The 16,717-nt window shown below is 35.1% G+C and overlaps 2 protein-coding genes across 2 annotated transcripts in view; both read right to left on the bottom strand.

Annotated features, from left to right (window-relative positions):
- Nucleotides 1-329: 329 nt before the first annotated feature.
- On the bottom strand, nt 330-14,873 carry LOC141617632 (uncharacterized). The gene is made up of 9 exons (XM_074434806.1): nt 13,759-14,873; nt 4,803-4,915; nt 4,101-4,540; nt 3,850-3,963; nt 2,195-3,681; nt 1,908-2,051; nt 1,587-1,724; nt 992-1,062; nt 330-628 (listed from the first exon to the last, which is right to left on the bottom strand). Exons 1-9 carry the CDS (start codon nt 14,871-14,873, stop codon nt 330-332), a joined length of 3,921 nt encoding a protein of 1,306 aa, XP_074290907.1.
- Nucleotides 14,874-15,258: 385 nt separating this feature from the next.
- The window catches only part of LOC141617631 (uncharacterized), a 1,489-nt gene continuing 30 nt past the window's right edge, over nt 15,259-16,717 (bottom strand). Inside the window, exons 1-3 of the mRNA XM_074434805.1 lie at nt 16,246-16,717; nt 15,593-16,007; nt 15,259-15,472 (exon numbers count right to left, since the gene is read on the bottom strand). The exon at nt 16,246-16,717 is cut by the window's right edge and continues 30 nt beyond it. Coding sequence (XP_074290906.1) covers nt 15,259-15,472; nt 15,593-16,007; nt 16,246-16,717 — 1,101 coding nt within the window. The remainder of the gene's footprint in view (nt 15,473-15,592; nt 16,008-16,245) is intronic.

The raw sequence follows: 16,717 nt of genomic DNA, 5'->3' as shown, positions 1-16,717 counted from the left end.
CATACTATCTATAGTGATAAGGTAGGTCATATAGAGCGATATTAGAAAACTACTATATTATATTATGTACTATTACTATTACTATTACTATTACTATTAATATTATTATTATTATTATTTTGCAAGAAGATATACCTCATTTTATTAGAAAGAGGATAAAAACTTACAAAGGCTAACCACTAATAGGCTAAGAGCCTTAAGCAAGATGAGCAACAAGACAACTAGGGAGAGGATTACAAGCTAATAAACGATGTTTGATAGTAAACTGAATTTGACTGAGGAGATTTGCAGAAGAGGTCTCATGCCCGTTAAAGATTCTCTGATTTCTCTCATGCCATAGCCCATAAGAAGTAAACAGGAGCAGCAAGACAAGCTTTTCTCCACATATTCTTCCAATGTCGCTGGCCTTTGGTATGGGCCATCCATTTAAGCTCAGTCCAGAAATTGACAGTACGACAGCTGATATGCATCCACTGCAGTAATGCATTCCAGACATTCTCAGAGAAAATACATCTAAAAAAGAGATGCTTATGGCTTTCAGCATCATTCTGACAAAGAACACATCTATTGATCAGAATCATTCCTCTGCTGATGTGAAGATCAACCGCAGGCAAGTGTTTAGAAGCAGCTAGAATAGAACAGGTCCTATGCTTAGGGACAATAACATTGCCATGTAAAGCTTTAAACTAGTAAACAGTCCTCCCTTTTTCCCTGAACCAATGGTAAGCCTTACTAACCGAAAACCTTCCATTCCTAGTCCAGCTGTTTACTACCTGAGTAGCAGCAGCTATGGAGCCAGTACGAGCAATAATCTCATCCTTGATAGCCAAAATACTACAAAGACTCTCAAAAAATCAATCTTTTACACTAGTGTGCCAAATAGAGCAAGTGGAGAAGATATAGGCTCTATTCCACTGTGCCCAATTCCCAGTAGTGTCATTCTCCAGTAGCCAAAGCCATTTAGCAATTATTGCTTTGTTCTAGGACAAACTTTCTTTGACATCAAGACCACCCTCCTGAGCAAGCCTACAAACAGCTGTCCAAGAGTGAAAAACTTGCTTCCTGCAGCCCATATCAACATTCCAGAAAAAATCTTTACAGATTTTAATGATTCGTTTAAGAATGGCCTTGGGGAGCAGAATACTAGCACACCAGAAATTAGTAAGCCCAAAAATTACTGAATTTAGGATTTGAACCCTCCCAGCATAGGAGAGGAAACTATTAGACCAGTGGAGGAGGGAATTCGGAATCGTAGTGAGGAGGGTGCGATAGACCTCAGCAGAAAATTATTATTATTATTATTTTTTTTTTTTGGTATAAGGTAACGTATATTGATCATCAAAAAATTAGGTACACAGTGTCAAAAATGTTACAACCATAGCTACATTCTATTGCAAAGCTGTATAAGAGACAACAATTAAATATCCAAATTCATCAACCATCGACAATCACTCGGCTTCATGGTGCTTGCATTCAATCGCAGCAGTCTAGCTTTAATATCCCTCCTAATCTGTGAGATAATAGTTTCAGGCCTGGGAACCACCTAATTCATCCGCGCTTCATTTATGGCTTTCCACAGAGCATACATCAGTGCAACATGACATGCTCCAGTAAAGTTCCTTACCAACTTAGATTTTCCTCTTCCATTTTTGTACCAAGCAACCAGGTCCTTTAAAGGGAACTGCACCCTGATTATATCCTGCAAAATCTTCAGGCACTTGCTACTGAAGACACAGTCACAGAGCAAATGTTCATGAGATTCAGGTGCAGCCATACATAAGTCACATTGGCCATCAATCTGGAGCCCCATAGCAATCAGTCTATCCTTTGTGAGTAGCATGTGATGCATCCAAGCCCAAAAAATAAACGAATGCTTAGGAACATTAAGTCTATTCCAGCACACATACCTCCAAACTAATTTGGGAGCAGTTTGTCTTAACCAATTATATCCACCAACAACAGTATACTCAGCATCATTATTCAACCATCTATTGTTAGTATAAGCTTGTTTGAAAGTAGAGAAAGTGTGACTAATTTTCCTCCATGACCAACTGCAGTCAGAGGGAGAAACATAATCAGTCCAATCCACCCCTTTCATATAAACGTGATTGATCCATCGAACCCATAGATGATATTTTTTTGATGCCAACCACCACGCATACTTTCCCAATTGAGCCTTGTTCCAATTTTTTGCCTGTTTAATGCCCAATCCCCCTTCCTCTTTTGGTAGACAGCATATCCCCAACTAACATTAGGAGCTTTTTTGTAATCAGCTGCTCCACTCCAAAGATAATTCCTACAATAAGCTTCAATTCTCCTCATGATGCCCTTAGGAATGAGGAAAATAGAGGACCAGTAAGAGTGCATTGTAGACAGGACATAATTCACCAAAACAAGCCTACCAGCATACGACAACTTCCTAGCCCCCAAACCTCTAATGCGAGCTATAATCTTGTCCATCAGCTTCAAGCGATCATTCTTAGTTAATTTCTTAGAGGAAATAGGAATCCCAAGATACTTAAAAGGCAAATTACCCTTTTTGAATCCTGAGACCTGAAGGATGTCAGTCACAATACCAGCAGCCATTCCATTGAAATAGATATTAGTTTTCTCTTTGTTTAACTCCAAGCCAGAAGCAGCAGAAAAGGTAGCAAAGCCTCTCAACAGCCACATAATAGATGGTGCATCCCCTTTACAGGACATAAGCAGATCGTCAGCAAATAATAAATGGTTCAGTTGTAAGGGCCTGCAAAGAGGGTGATACTTGAAAGAATCTTGATGAGCTATAGCAGCTAAAATCCTAGATAAATATTCCATACACAATGTGAACAGAAGAGGAGAGAGAGGGTCCCCTTGTCTTAGTCCACGCTTGCCCTGGAAAAAAACAAAAGTACTTCCATTTGCATTGAGAGAAAAACTAGGAGTAGAAACACAAGTCATGATCAGATCAATAAACTTCAGAAGAAACTTCAAAGCAGTCAGCATTTGTCTTAAAAACACCCACTCCACTGTATCATAAGCTTTCCTCAAATCTATCTTAATCAAACATCTGGGTGAGGCTGCCTTCCTATTGTATAATCTCACTAAATCCTGGCAAATAAGCACATTCTCTACTATATGTCTCCCCATCACAAACCCTCCTTGGTTACAACTCACAATGTCAGGAAGAATGACACTTAGTCTGTTACATAGAACCTTGCTGATGCATTTATAGAGGGTATTACAACAGGCAATAGGGCGGAATTCAAGAACACTCCCAGGATTGGCACACTTAGGAATAAGGGTAAGCTTTGTAGTATTAACCTGTTTCAGCAATTTACCAGTTCTGAAAAAATCTTGCACAGCCTTAACAATATCAGGACCAACGATGTCCAAAGAATCTTTATAAAATTGGCTAGAAAATCCATCTGGACCAGGTGATTTGTTAGCAGGAATAGAAAAAAGAGAATCTTTGATTTCAGCAGGGTTTACAGGAGCCAAAAGCCCCTGGCTGTGACAAGCAGTTATCAGTTTACCAGCTCTGACAGTAGGGAGATGAACATTAGCAGTGATTTTACTCTCCCCAAGTAAAGACTTGTAATAATTTAGAAAAGCATCTTCAATCCCCTCAAACCCAGATTGCAGCACACCATTCATATCTTTAAGCTGAAGTACAAAATTCCTGAGTTGTTGAGCTCTAATCTGAGAATGAAAGAAATGAGTATTTTCATCCCCATCCTTAAGCCAATCAATCTTGGCTTTTTAGCTTAGGAAAATATGTTGAGTTTTAGTCAATTCCCTAAGAGATTTAGCAGCTTCACTCTCTCCCTGAAGAATGTCATGATCTCTAGGATTCAGTTGCATTTGAACCTGGAGATCATCCAAAAGAGCCCTAGCCATATGCACACTCTTCTCAATATCTGAAAACCTATGCCTGTTCAGCTCTCTCAAAGGTTTCTTAAGACTCTTGAGTTTACTGACAACCTGATACATAGGAGTTCTAATCACAGACTGCTGCCAAACAGATTGAACCACCTCCTTAAAGAGGGGATCCAAACTCCACATATTAAAATACTTGAACTGAATTTTCCTTGCCCCCTCAACACCCTTCTAGAGCAAACAATAGGATTGTGATCAAAGAGGCCCTTAGGTAAAAAAGAAGCATATGCATCAGTATACATGTTCAACCAATCCTCATTAACCAAAAATCTATCAATTCTAGAAAAGTGTCTCGAGGACGGGTCTTGTTTGTTATTCCATGTAAAGAAAGCGCCTTGTCCTCTCAAGTCCACCAGATTAAAAAAATCTACACAATCTCTGAAATCACTAATCTTATCCCAGGTCACATCTCTTCCAATCCTTTCATTAAAATTAAGTACACTATTAAAGTCCCCACACACAGCCCATGGCCCAGTATGAGCAATCTTAATATCTTTCAGTTGATCCCACAAATCCTTCCTATCCCCCTCATGATTAAAACCATAGACCACAGAGTAAAGGAAGCACTCCCCAGTAGCAACCTCGGTAACATGAACAGTAATAAGTTGAGCAGAATAAAACACTGTAGTAATCTGAAAATAATGAGGTAACCAAATAATCCAAACCCTACCACCATTATGATAATTATTATTATTGATGCCCTTCCATTGAGGTCCAATATTATTTAGAATACTATCAAAATCCTGACTCTTAACTTTGGTTTCAACCAGTCCATAAAGACCAATTTTATTATGAAATAAAAATTTTTTGACATCCAACTGTTTATTGACCCCATTTATTCCCCTAACGTTCCAAGACCCAATGCTATCCATTAATAATCTTGCCTGGAGAACCCTCATGACCCCCTACAGTATCTTTAGTAGGAGATCCACTTCTGACTGTTTCAACAAAAGATCTACCCGGTGTTAATGAACTCTGACCCGTTTGTAATTCCTGCCTGGTTCCAATCATAACAGAATGAGGAACATGAAGGAAATGTAGATTCATATACATACTAACATACTCATATATGTAAAATTAATTTGTCATAAAATTAAAGGTGGATTTTATGCATGCAAACTTTAATAAAAGAAGATAAGAAAACATTTTCTCACCATAAAAATTTCGGTCATATTGGGCACCAACAAGATCTCCTTCTTGTTAATTCTTGAGCTTTCCATTAATGGATGAACATACTTGACTTCAAATTAGAAGCCCTCCAATTAGTTGCACCCAAAACTATCCCTTAATCCCACAAACTAACATGTACTAGATGTTTATATTGTGGTTTACCTTAAAATCTATTACTAATACTCATATACTACTTTTAGTATTATTAGTGTTTGATTTAAACAAATTAGATTCACAAAAATGAGTTTTGTGAAGAACAAGAGAGAGAAGGGAGGTTTTTCATAAAAAGTGAGAATGAATTAATTAGAGAAAATTTTCTCTCTAAATAATTTTTGTATGGAAAACCGGTTGGGAGGGCATAGAGTAGACAAATTTTTCTTCCCAATTTGCTTTTTGTTCTTCACAAGAAAAGCTAGCTAGTAGTAGGTGTTATCATGATGTTTATTTTATTATTTAAATAACAAAAACCATCAACACCCACTCACTACATATAAAACGGTTTTCCTTGTAATATTGAGTCCATTTTATTTTTGTCAATTGTACAATTGTATGTCATGTGACATGTGACATGTCTTATGTCTTGTTTTAATTTAAAATGCATATTTAACAAATTAAATATCATTTATAAATTAAATAAATCATATTTAACAAATTGACTAGTAATATAAAATTAATTTCTCATAAAATGGTCATTTAATTACTAGTTAGTATAATTCACAATATCTTGTAATTATAACTAACTTATCATTCTCATCTCGCGTGTTTCGCAAACACCGATTAATTTTAGTAATATAACTTCTTAAATTACTAAATGAAATCTCATTTAATCACATTATAATAAGATGTCATTATTCTCTCTTTTATAATAATTTGTTCAATTTTAAGGAATTAATTAATCAGATCGGTATACAATTAATTAACCTTTTCAATTAAGGGAATCGTCCTTTAGGTGTGACCTCAAGGGATCAACTGATCACCACTGTCGCACGACATTAATGTCAAACTCTAGCCAGCCAATCATTACCGATATGTGTGGACCAGTTGACTATATATATATATTATGTATCATCCCTTCCGTATTCTTGTAATGAGATTTAATAATGATATTTAAATCATGTGATCGCACTATTGTTGAGGACACATTTCCCAACAATCTCCCACTTGTCCTCGACAAGTGTGCGTCACCAATTCTCTTGTCCTATTACTATCTCCCACTCAATGCAAGGTGTCTTTCAGGTCGTACTTGCAAGTGATCATATCGAGAGTGGTTTCCTCGATCCGAGAATAACTGTTTGACCGGATTTATCCACTCGGATACCTTCCGAGCGTGGCCACGCATTTCGATTAATTACTCCTAGAGTGGCCCTGAGATATTGTTTTAACCCTGACAAGGGGGTGGACAATTCCTATCGCACTTATTCCCTTCGACTAGCCACAGCCATCATAACCCAAAATATGCCCATTTGACCCCATTTACGAAGGTCGTAGTAACACAAATCAAAGTTAATCTCAAATCCGTGCCATCTTAGGCGCAGTCTTTAGTCAAAAGAATTGACTCATTAGAATACTATAGTAGCTCTCGCCACGACCAGGCTATATAAATTTGCCGAACTCTATAAGCGGTCACTGCCCGACAAAGTGTTCCTAACGATCGCCTATGTGATCGACTAGTCATCTCACATGACTCTATGGCACTTGAACTTGCCATCAATCGCATCACACTCTAGTCACTTCGAGACGTCACCTCATACAAGTGACTATGGGCGAATACAATGCTAATCCGTGTTCACTTTAACGGGGTTCAATTGTCTCTACAACCCGTTTGGATGTAACAAAGTATAATAAAAGAGTTTTAAAGTAAAACTCGAACGACAAATGCGATTATCACATATGAATAGTCAATGCCGATTACTATTTCATGTTCTATAATCTAATTTGATCTTGTACATAGTTGTTCATTTCAATTCAATTGAAATGACATGACTCATCATGTTTTGCCTTTGAGAAGGCTTTGGTTAGTAGGTTTTATCAATTTCTTGTACCTTACTTAACCTCACTACATACTCGTTTTCCTTTGTAATGTATACATTTGCATTACAAAACTTTCTGAGTACGTGTCAAGATCCAATCAAGACATAGGCCCTCTAGCCTAAGAATAGCTCCCACTGTTTTCACAGTGTGCGGGACTCATCCTTCTTGCACATCTCATGATCGCAAGTGTACTCAATTTCCGTTATAAATATCTCTCATTGTTCTTTATTGCCTAGAACGATTCTAGAAAATCTACTTCTTAATAAACATTGCCACAATGGTATCTTAACCATCCTAATGTGTTTTGATTATGGTTTTGTCGGAAACCATGCGCAATCTCAATTGTCAATTGTCACTTGTGTAACACCCTTACACAATATTGCATCATAAACACTTTGCATCATAGCCTTAATGCTTCTGCAAGCACTTAAGGGTAATCTTTATAGCTTACTTGGTAAAGATTACTTAAATTCAATTTTGAAAACAATTCATCATACTCAAAGCATATGAAGTGTTATACATCATTTCTTTTTAATTGATTCGGCAACGGAAGCAAATGAAATCAATCAAATATATTCAATTTAATTGAACTAGTCATGAATCTTATCAACATAAGACTTCTTAATGACACTAATATCATGTGGATTTATCTTCATAAATCCGGATATTCAAGATGTATTATAATACTCCAAGAGTCTTAAATCATTCTCAATGATCAATATGTCATCCACATATCGGACTAATTAAAACTTCCGTAACTCCCACTAAACTTCATGTATAAACACAATTTCTCGACTTATCGAGAAATGTTTTGTCACATGATCAAAATGTTGATTCTAACTCATTGATGTCCTACTTAAGACCCTCTCTCAAGTTTCACATTATCTTAGGGTTGCAAGAATCTACTAAACTCAAGACATGTATTGAATACATTCCTTCTATTGAAGAAGTGGGTTTTAGATTCACTCGCTATGTATTTCATAACTTCATAATGAAACACAATCCCTAAGAAGATCCAAATAGACTTAATCATTTCAATTAGTGCAAAACCCTTTGCAACCAATTTGCTTTGAAATATCTCTTTATTAGTGCAAAACCCTTTGTCACTAATCAAGCCCTTTTGATTCGGATTTTCATGGCTCTAAGCCTTGTATTGAGTTGTGACTTAAACACTCTTATGTAAGTCATATGTTCATTACTTTCTAGAAGTAATCAACTTGAATCAAACAATTTCTTTTGTAAGTTATAAGCTCTTTATTTTCTTAAAAGTAGCATGAATTCATCATTTTTAACAAGTGACGAATTTAACCTCCTAGGTTTTGAAGAAACAACGTCTTACACAAAACGTCTCATGTAGCCAAGAAAGACCAGTTTCTTGCGACATAACATTCTTTGTGGCTCTTGAATAATTTCTCCCACTCTGTCTTCTAGAAATAAACCTGTATTTTAGAAAGACAGCTTCATGAGCCGCAAACCCGTCGTGGTCGTGATAATTGCAAGGGAAAAATGAGCATTTGTTTCTTGTGAAAAACTTACAAACATGGTACCTTTACCATTTCATATCTCATATGATTCGATTTAGTGGAAAAATAATTTAGACAAAAAATCCCCAAAATGATCAAGTAACTCAAAGTAACTTGATTGAAATCCAAACCATATCGAATAGCGTTTGATTTCTTAGCTAACCACACATTATTCCATAATGCATGCTAAGAGAGATTAACTTGTGATACTATATCACATTTCCTTTGGCTTATATCAAAGTCTTCACTTTGATAATCTCATCACGACTTAAATCGTGATTCCTTGAATTCTTTGAAATTCTTCAAAGATTTCTCTATTTACCTTATTAAGTGAACACATTAGCGTCAACCTAAATCGTTGGTAAAAGAAAATGATCAACCTATTTTGGATCAATGATTTAAAACCTCGATCTCCTTTTCAACCAAAAGGCACGAGACATCTTGCTTTGAATAAAAGATACGCATATACCATTAACAATCTAATGGTTTCAAGAGTACTTGATAACTCTTTGCGTTCATCATTCCAAAATTTAAGGTTTAATCTTGGGTTACCAATTTGAGTCTTGCATCATCTTCATGATATATCATTCTAGTTTGGTTTAGAATATAATCACCTTGATAATGGGCTAGCCATATATCAAATCGTGGTGTAAAGGGTCACAAAAGTGAAACCTCTTTTGTATCTTAACAAGTTTATATTCTTATTTAGAGTTTATGCACTTAATAGTCATAATTAAGTACAACTTTAAATCCAAAAACTAGATTGAGTACACAATTACTCTATCTCTCGACATTATTGTTGCTAGTCGTCATATTCTAATCATCCTATGTATCAAGTACAATGATGAAAACCTCCATTGGTTTCTAATATTGACGAAGTAGTACTAGCAAAATTTATGTTTAATCAAATAAACATTTAAAGAAGAAGGTCCCATTAGATGTCCCACAACTAACTTGTTGATTCTTCAATAATTTGGGGTAGTTTCCTTTCTCGTGTCTAACATTTAAGACAATCGAAACTTTATCGGTCGGGATTGATAGGTTTAGTATCGTCATTCTCAACAACTTTACCTTTAACATAACCTTGTATCAATTCCATTATAATCTTTACTTCTTGAACCTCGTCCTCATCTTAACGGTTTAAGAGAATGCTCCCACTTATTTCAATGAGTCTTTGCTTTGAGAAGCAAAATTGAATTTCATGAAGATTACTCTTCATTTGTTCGTTTTAGTCTTAAAACTTTCATCGAAGTGGTTGCGTTATTTTGGTCAATTACGAATTCTGAAAATCTAATCACCAAAACAATTTTATCTTTTCAAGGTACTTAATTCATTTAAGTATATGAAAAACAATCCATTGTAAGTAGATGTGTTAGTCAAGAATCAAAAACCTGTTTGATAACGAATAACTTTTATCTATACTCTCTACAAGAGATCCTTCCAATGGATAAAACGAGGTTTTTAGAAGAAAAATTCAAATTTTGTCTTTAGTTACGATGTTTTAATGGAGATTTGAATCAAAAATCGAAATGATATCGTATATGAATTGTGGTAAAGAAATAGAACAATATTATAACGGAATAATGGAAAACTTAACATTCATCGTTTTATAAATACTTGTAAACAAGTATAGCATTTACATAGTGACCTCTACCCAACTATGATAAATGATTCCAAGACCCAAATTCATATCAACTTAGGCATGGGGTAGCCGATGCAACCTTCATTAATATAACTCGGTGGATTAACCTTTTAATCGATTCTACTTTTAGAACTCTTGGTCGATAAAATTAATCTAATGTTTATCTATAGCCCAAAACACATCAACAAGGGCACGGGGTAGCCGATGCAACCCTTATCAATTACTTTTGTTGAGTTCAATCCAAATTTCGAATAAATGTGTCCATTATCCAAACCCACATCAACTTGGGCACGGGGTAGCCGATACATCCCTTATCAACATGAATTCGGTGGATTAACATTCATCACCCACTTCCCCTACGTAACAAGGTTTGTATCCCGGGGTAGCCGAGTGCACTCCCTCGCGAAATAGGTTTTCATGGTTTCTACTATTTGGTAAGGCTATGTCTCAATTAATTGTTTTAGCGAGAGGTCATGTCAATTTATTATCTATCACGTTTTAAGTGAACTAAAGCGGTGAACTACGATAATTTGAATTGACACGGTCGATAAACTCGATAAGATAAAAAATGCATGTTTTAGTTATGGCGATTTAGCGATGCATGTGACATAAAATAAAATGCAAGCATAAAGATAAATAAATCCTAGTATGGCCTTTCCTAAAATAGAAAACTATTTATCTATTACATATTCGGAAACCAACTCCATTGGTCCCTTGAACTTCGGTTGTTTCACGCATCTCGAGGTAACACCGTCTTTATGTATCGCCATTCTTGAAGAAATCCGTCTTTGGGAACTCCGGAATGAATAAAATTACATAATAAATTACATAATTTCCTATTATACATTTGTAACTAAAATAAAATAAATCTATTAAATTACAAAACGGTGATACGAGATCACAATAAAATTACAACCGAATCGATATTCCCATACATTTCGGAAATACCAATTAAAATCTAAGGCCATACTAAGTAAAATTACATAATTCAAAATTACATAAATTAAAATTATGACAATCATAAAGAAAAATGCAGCATTATAATATGTATGAACATGCTCAATTTTTATGCTAAATCGCCTTTAATTAGCCAATATCGTATATTACTCGGTTTTTACGGATTTGCATGATTTCAACATTTTATAATCACAAAAATGCATAAACTCATATTTATGCATAAGTTAATTACCCTAACCTCTTAGGACTCAAAATATAGTCTTCACTAATAATTTGACCATAATTAACCCATATATACAAAATTGTTCATAAATGGACCAAAAATACAAAAATAAGCCATTAAACTTCAAATAAATCACAAAATTTCAAATAAATTCAAAATTTGAAATTTAAATTCATGAACATTCTGGAAAAAAATTCCATGACACTCATAATGTTCAAAATCTTAGGTTAAAAATTTCGAAAATTTACCGGAAAAACAATGTTGCGGTTTATCGATTTTTAATAAAATAATCATAAAAACATGGAAAAATTATTTTCATTAACTTTTCAATTTTAGATCTGAAAAATATAATAAAATGCAACATTAAACGTTTTTCCTAAGTCATAGATTATGTTTTTATTAATTTTCCACTAATAATGTCACTATTTATGCTATTTTTCTTCAAAAATTCATAAATCATGCAAAAAGACTTCTTTATAGCCAATTATTTTACACACATCTTGTAAAATTGCATGTGACAACATATTAATTTTCTATGACCAGATTCGAAATTTAACTCATATTAACCTATTTTTCACTTAAATCCGAATTTAATAATGAAAAATTAATTTTTCGAGCATAACAAGTCCAAAAATTATGAAAATTTACAGGTTATCTCAAAATAATATATGTGACAACATATCCAAAAATCAATGGAAAATTCGAAGTATAGCTAATTTTAGACCAAAAATGACATTTTTACTCATAAAATCACATTTAAATGCCATTATTGTAAATTATGAACAATAAAAATCCGAAAAATTAACCAAAATATCCTAAAACATTTTAGGACCAGAAATATTAACATGCATTAATTAATTTCGTGATATCTCATAATAACACAAATTTTACAAGTTTTATTTGTTATTCTTATAACTCGGAAAAACTTTTAACCGATTTGCATGCAAACAACCGTGGCTCTTGATACCGATTGAAGGAAATGTAGATTCATATACATACTAACATACTCATATATGTAAAATTAATTTGTCATAAAATTAAAGGTGGATTTTATGCATGCAAACTTTAATAAAAGAAGATAAGAAAACATTTTCTCACCATAATAATTTCGGTCATATTGGGCACCAACAAGATCTCCTTCTTGTTAGTTCTTGAGCTTTCCATTAATGGATGAACATACTTGACTTCAAATTAGAAGCCCTCCAATTAGTTGCACCCAAAACTATCCCTTAATCCCACAAACTAACATGTACTAGATGTTTATATTGTGGTTTACCTTAAAATCTATTACTAATACTCATATACTACTTTTAGTATTATTAGTGTTTGATTTAAACAAATTAGATTCACAAAAATGAGTTTTGTGAAGAACAAGAGAGAGAAGGGAGGTTTTTCATAAAAAGTGAGAATGAATTAATTAGAGAAAATTTTCTCTCTAAATATTTTTTGTATGGAAAACCGGTTGGGAGGGCATAGAGTAGACAAATTTTTCTTCCCAATTTGCTTTTTGTTCTTCACAAGAAAAGCTAGCTAGTAGTAGGTGTTATCATGATGTTTATTTTATTATTTAAATAACAAAAACCATCAACACCCACTCACTACATATAAAACGGTTTTCCTTGTAATATTGAGTCCATTTTATTTTTGTCAATTGTACAATTGTATGTCATGTGACATGTGACATGTCTTATGTCTTGTTTTAATTTAAAATGCATATTTAACAAATTAAATATCATTTATAAATTAAATAAATCATATTTAACAAATTGACTAGTAATATAAAATTACTTTCTCATAAAATGGTCATTTAATTACTAGTTAGTATAATTCACAATATCTTGTAATTATAACTAACTTATCATTCTCATCTCGCGTGTTTCGCAAACACCGATTAATTTTAGTAATATAACTTCTTAAATTACTAAATGAAATCTCATTTAATCACATTATAATAAGATGTCATTATTCTCTCTTTTATAATAATTTGTTCAATTTTAAGGAATTAATTAATTTGTATCGGTATACAATTAATTAACCTTTTCAATTAAGGGAATCGTCCTTTAGGTGTGACCTCAAGGGATCAACTGATCACCACCGTCGCACGATAGTAATGTCAAACTCTAGCCAGCCAATCATTACCGATATGTGTGGACCAGTTGACTATATATATATTATGTATCATCCCTTCCGTATTCTTGTAATGAGATTTAATAATGATATTTAAATCATGTGATCGCACTATTGTTGAGGACACATTTCCCAACAGAACAATCCTGGGAGTCTGAGGGACAGACCCTCCAGGAAGGGTAGTTCTCACAGGAGACCTTGGAGTAGCAGTCCCCAATCCCCCTGGTTGAACCACTGAAGAAGGCTTGGGTCCAGGTACCTTTGTAACAGGCCTCCACACCCAAGTATTGGCCTTCTCTACAGGAACCTGAACACTTGCCTGTTTCTTCCTACAAACATCTGAACCATGACCAATCCCTTTGCAAGAAGAGCAAATGACCGGCTTCCATTCATATTCCACAAGTATACAGTTTTCCACACCTTTTTCATCCTTGAAGTAAAGCTTATCTGGTAATTCTTGCCCCACTTTCACCTCCAGCATAACCCTGGCAAAACCCAGTCTGGTTTTCTCCTCATTAGCACCATCAGTTTTCAGGAATTTGCCAACCAAACCAGCAATTTTTGACAGAGCCGACTTCCCCCAAAATTTCAGCCCCAAACGACAGAGTCTAACCCAGATAGGAACAAACTCCACTCTCTCTTTTGTAAGACTGCTCTCCTCTGTCCAAGGTTTAATTATGAGTGGTTTGTTTTCAAAAATAGGAAAACCCTGTTGTAGGACTAAATTTAAACATTCCATAGTTGGGAACCTCACTAGAAAAACACCATTTGGTAAGAAAGCAATTTTATCGTATTTATACTTACCCCACAATCCCTTAATAAACCCAGATAATCGATCAGCAGGAGGGTTCCCCCCTAACACATAACATATAGCAGCAGTTTCCCAATATTTGATTTCAGTACTAACATCCTCTAAAGTGAGTTGTAACATCTCTTTCGAAGCAGCAAAAGGAGTAGATTTGGAAGAGCGGCGCTTACCAGAAACAGTTGTCCATGTACCATCCTCCTCCTGTCCAGTAGCCTCCTGATCAGATTCATCACTTACAACAGTCTCCACAATCCCATCCAGATTAAGAACCGGAATCCCCACTAGTTCATTAACATCTTTCGTATTTTTAGCATCCGCCGATTGTGGAATTCTAGTCTCTTTACCAGATGACGACATATCAAGATGTAAATTGCAGCAATTATTGAAAGATAATCGTGTTCTTGCTCGAGATTTAGATTTTATTTTTTGTAAAGATTTCTTAAAAGATTTTTTTGATACGGCTTTCCTTGCCATTATGCAACAAAAACCCTAAAAAAAGTAGAGAGAAGGCAGAGCTTTCTCTCTCATCTCTTTAGTTATATATTTGATTATCTTGCATTTATTGTATTGACTTATTATTATTATTATTATTATTATTATCATCATCATCATCATCATCATCATCATCATCATCATCATCATCATCATCATCATCATCATCATCATCATCATCATCATCATCATCATCATCATCATCATCATCATCATCATCATCATCATCATCATCATTATCATCATCATCATTATTATTATTATTTTTTTATTTTTTTTTTGCAAGAAGATATGCCTCCTTCTTATTCATCCATAAGGGGGAAAGAGGATAAAAACTTACAAACTCTATCCACTAATGGAACCCCATTTAGGAAAGCAACCTAGCCTCACTTAGAGGACATCTAGTGACTGATATACAAGACAACAATTTCATCTTAGTAACAAATTTGATTTGGCTAACAATTTCCCCAACAGTAGATTCCCGGCCAACAAAAATTCTCAAGTTGCGTTCCTTCCAGAGAAAATATACAGCAGCAGCTAGGCAGCTCTTCCTCCATTCATGCTTCCAATGCTTTCGACCTCTAGCATTCACAATCCATTTCAATTCAGTACGCAGATCATCACTTCTACACCTGATGTTCATCTAGTGCAGCAGAGCCCTCCAAATCGCCTGAGACAAGGAACATCTGAAGAAAACATGCCTGTGAGACTCAGCATGACAGTGGCAAAATACACATCTATTAACAATAGCTATGCCTCTAGTGATCAACTTATCAACCATAGGGAGAGTGTTTGCAGCAGCAAACCCAGTAATAACCCTATGGCTAGGGATAATGGCCTGCCCCTGTAGAGCTTTATACCAGTAAACCTCAGTACCCTTGGTCTCAAACCAGTTATAAGCATTAGTCGCCTGGAATTTTCCACCTTTGCACCAACTATGAACTGCAGCTATACCAGCATCAATGGAACCTGTTGTAGCTACAATTTCATCTTTCACTTTCAGTATGCTACACATGCTTTCAGAGAAATGATCTTTGAGACTCATATGCCAGATTGAGCTGTTAGGAAAAGCATAGGTCTGGTTCCATCTTGCCCAACTGCCAGTGGTGTCGGTCTCTAAAACCCAAATCCATTTTGCTAATAAGGCTTTATTCCATGAGAGCAATTCCTTCACATTAAACACCCCCCCCCCCCCCCCTCTCCTTGTAAGGCCTACAAATAGCCTTCCAGGAAAGAAAGTCCATCTTCCTTTGTCCCTCCTCAATGTTCAAAAAATAATCTTTGCAAATCATGTTAATTCTTTTCATGATGTTCTTTGGCAGTAAAGCACTAGCACACCAGAAGTTAGCTATACCAAAGAAGACAGAGTTTAAAATCGGAATCCTACCAGTAAAGGAGAGGAAACCATTGGACCAGTGGAGCATACAATTCTGAATTTTGGTGAGTAAGGCACCATAGACTTCAAGGGAATTCTTAGCAGAATTCAGGGGAATGCCAAGGTATTTAAAAGAAAAGCTTCCCTCAACAAACCCAGTATCATGGAGAATCTGATCTTTAACATTGTTTGATACTCCTCCAAAGTAAATCTCAGTCTTAGTAATGTTAGCTTTCAAGCCAGACCAGGAAGGAAAATTGTCAAGAAGCTCAACAACTCCCTTCACAGAGGGCACATCCCCCCTAGTGAAGATCATAAGGTCATCAGGAAAGACCAGATGAGCGAGGTGGAGTTTAGAACATTTAGGGTGAAGAGAAACCAAAGGTTTAAAGTTTAGTTTTCTCAAAAATCTGGAGAGAATCTCTATACTAAGGACAAAAAGGTAAGGGGA

The sequence above is a fragment of the Silene latifolia genome, chromosome X (genome assembly GCF_048544455.1).
Source record: "Silene latifolia isolate original U9 population chromosome X, ASM4854445v1, whole genome shotgun sequence".
NCBI classification, from domain to species: Eukaryota; Viridiplantae; Streptophyta; class Magnoliopsida; order Caryophyllales; family Caryophyllaceae; genus Silene; species Silene latifolia.
The sequence above is the reverse complement of the archived record's forward strand: the minus strand, read 5'-3'. Positions and strand labels throughout refer to the sequence as shown.

Coding starts and splice junctions, on each gene's coding strand:
- LOC141617632 (XM_074434806.1), bottom strand. CDS start 14,873: ATGGCAAGGAAAGCCGTATCAAAAAAATCTTTTAAGAAATCTTTACAA. Junction 3,964..4,100: donor TCTTTGATCACAATCCTATT/GTTTGCTCTAGA, acceptor CCTATGTATCAG/GTTGTCAGTAAACTCAAGAG. Junction 2,052..2,194: donor GGGGATTGGGCATTAAACAG/GCAAAAAATTGG, acceptor CTCTGACTGCAG/TTGGTCATGGAGGAAAATTA.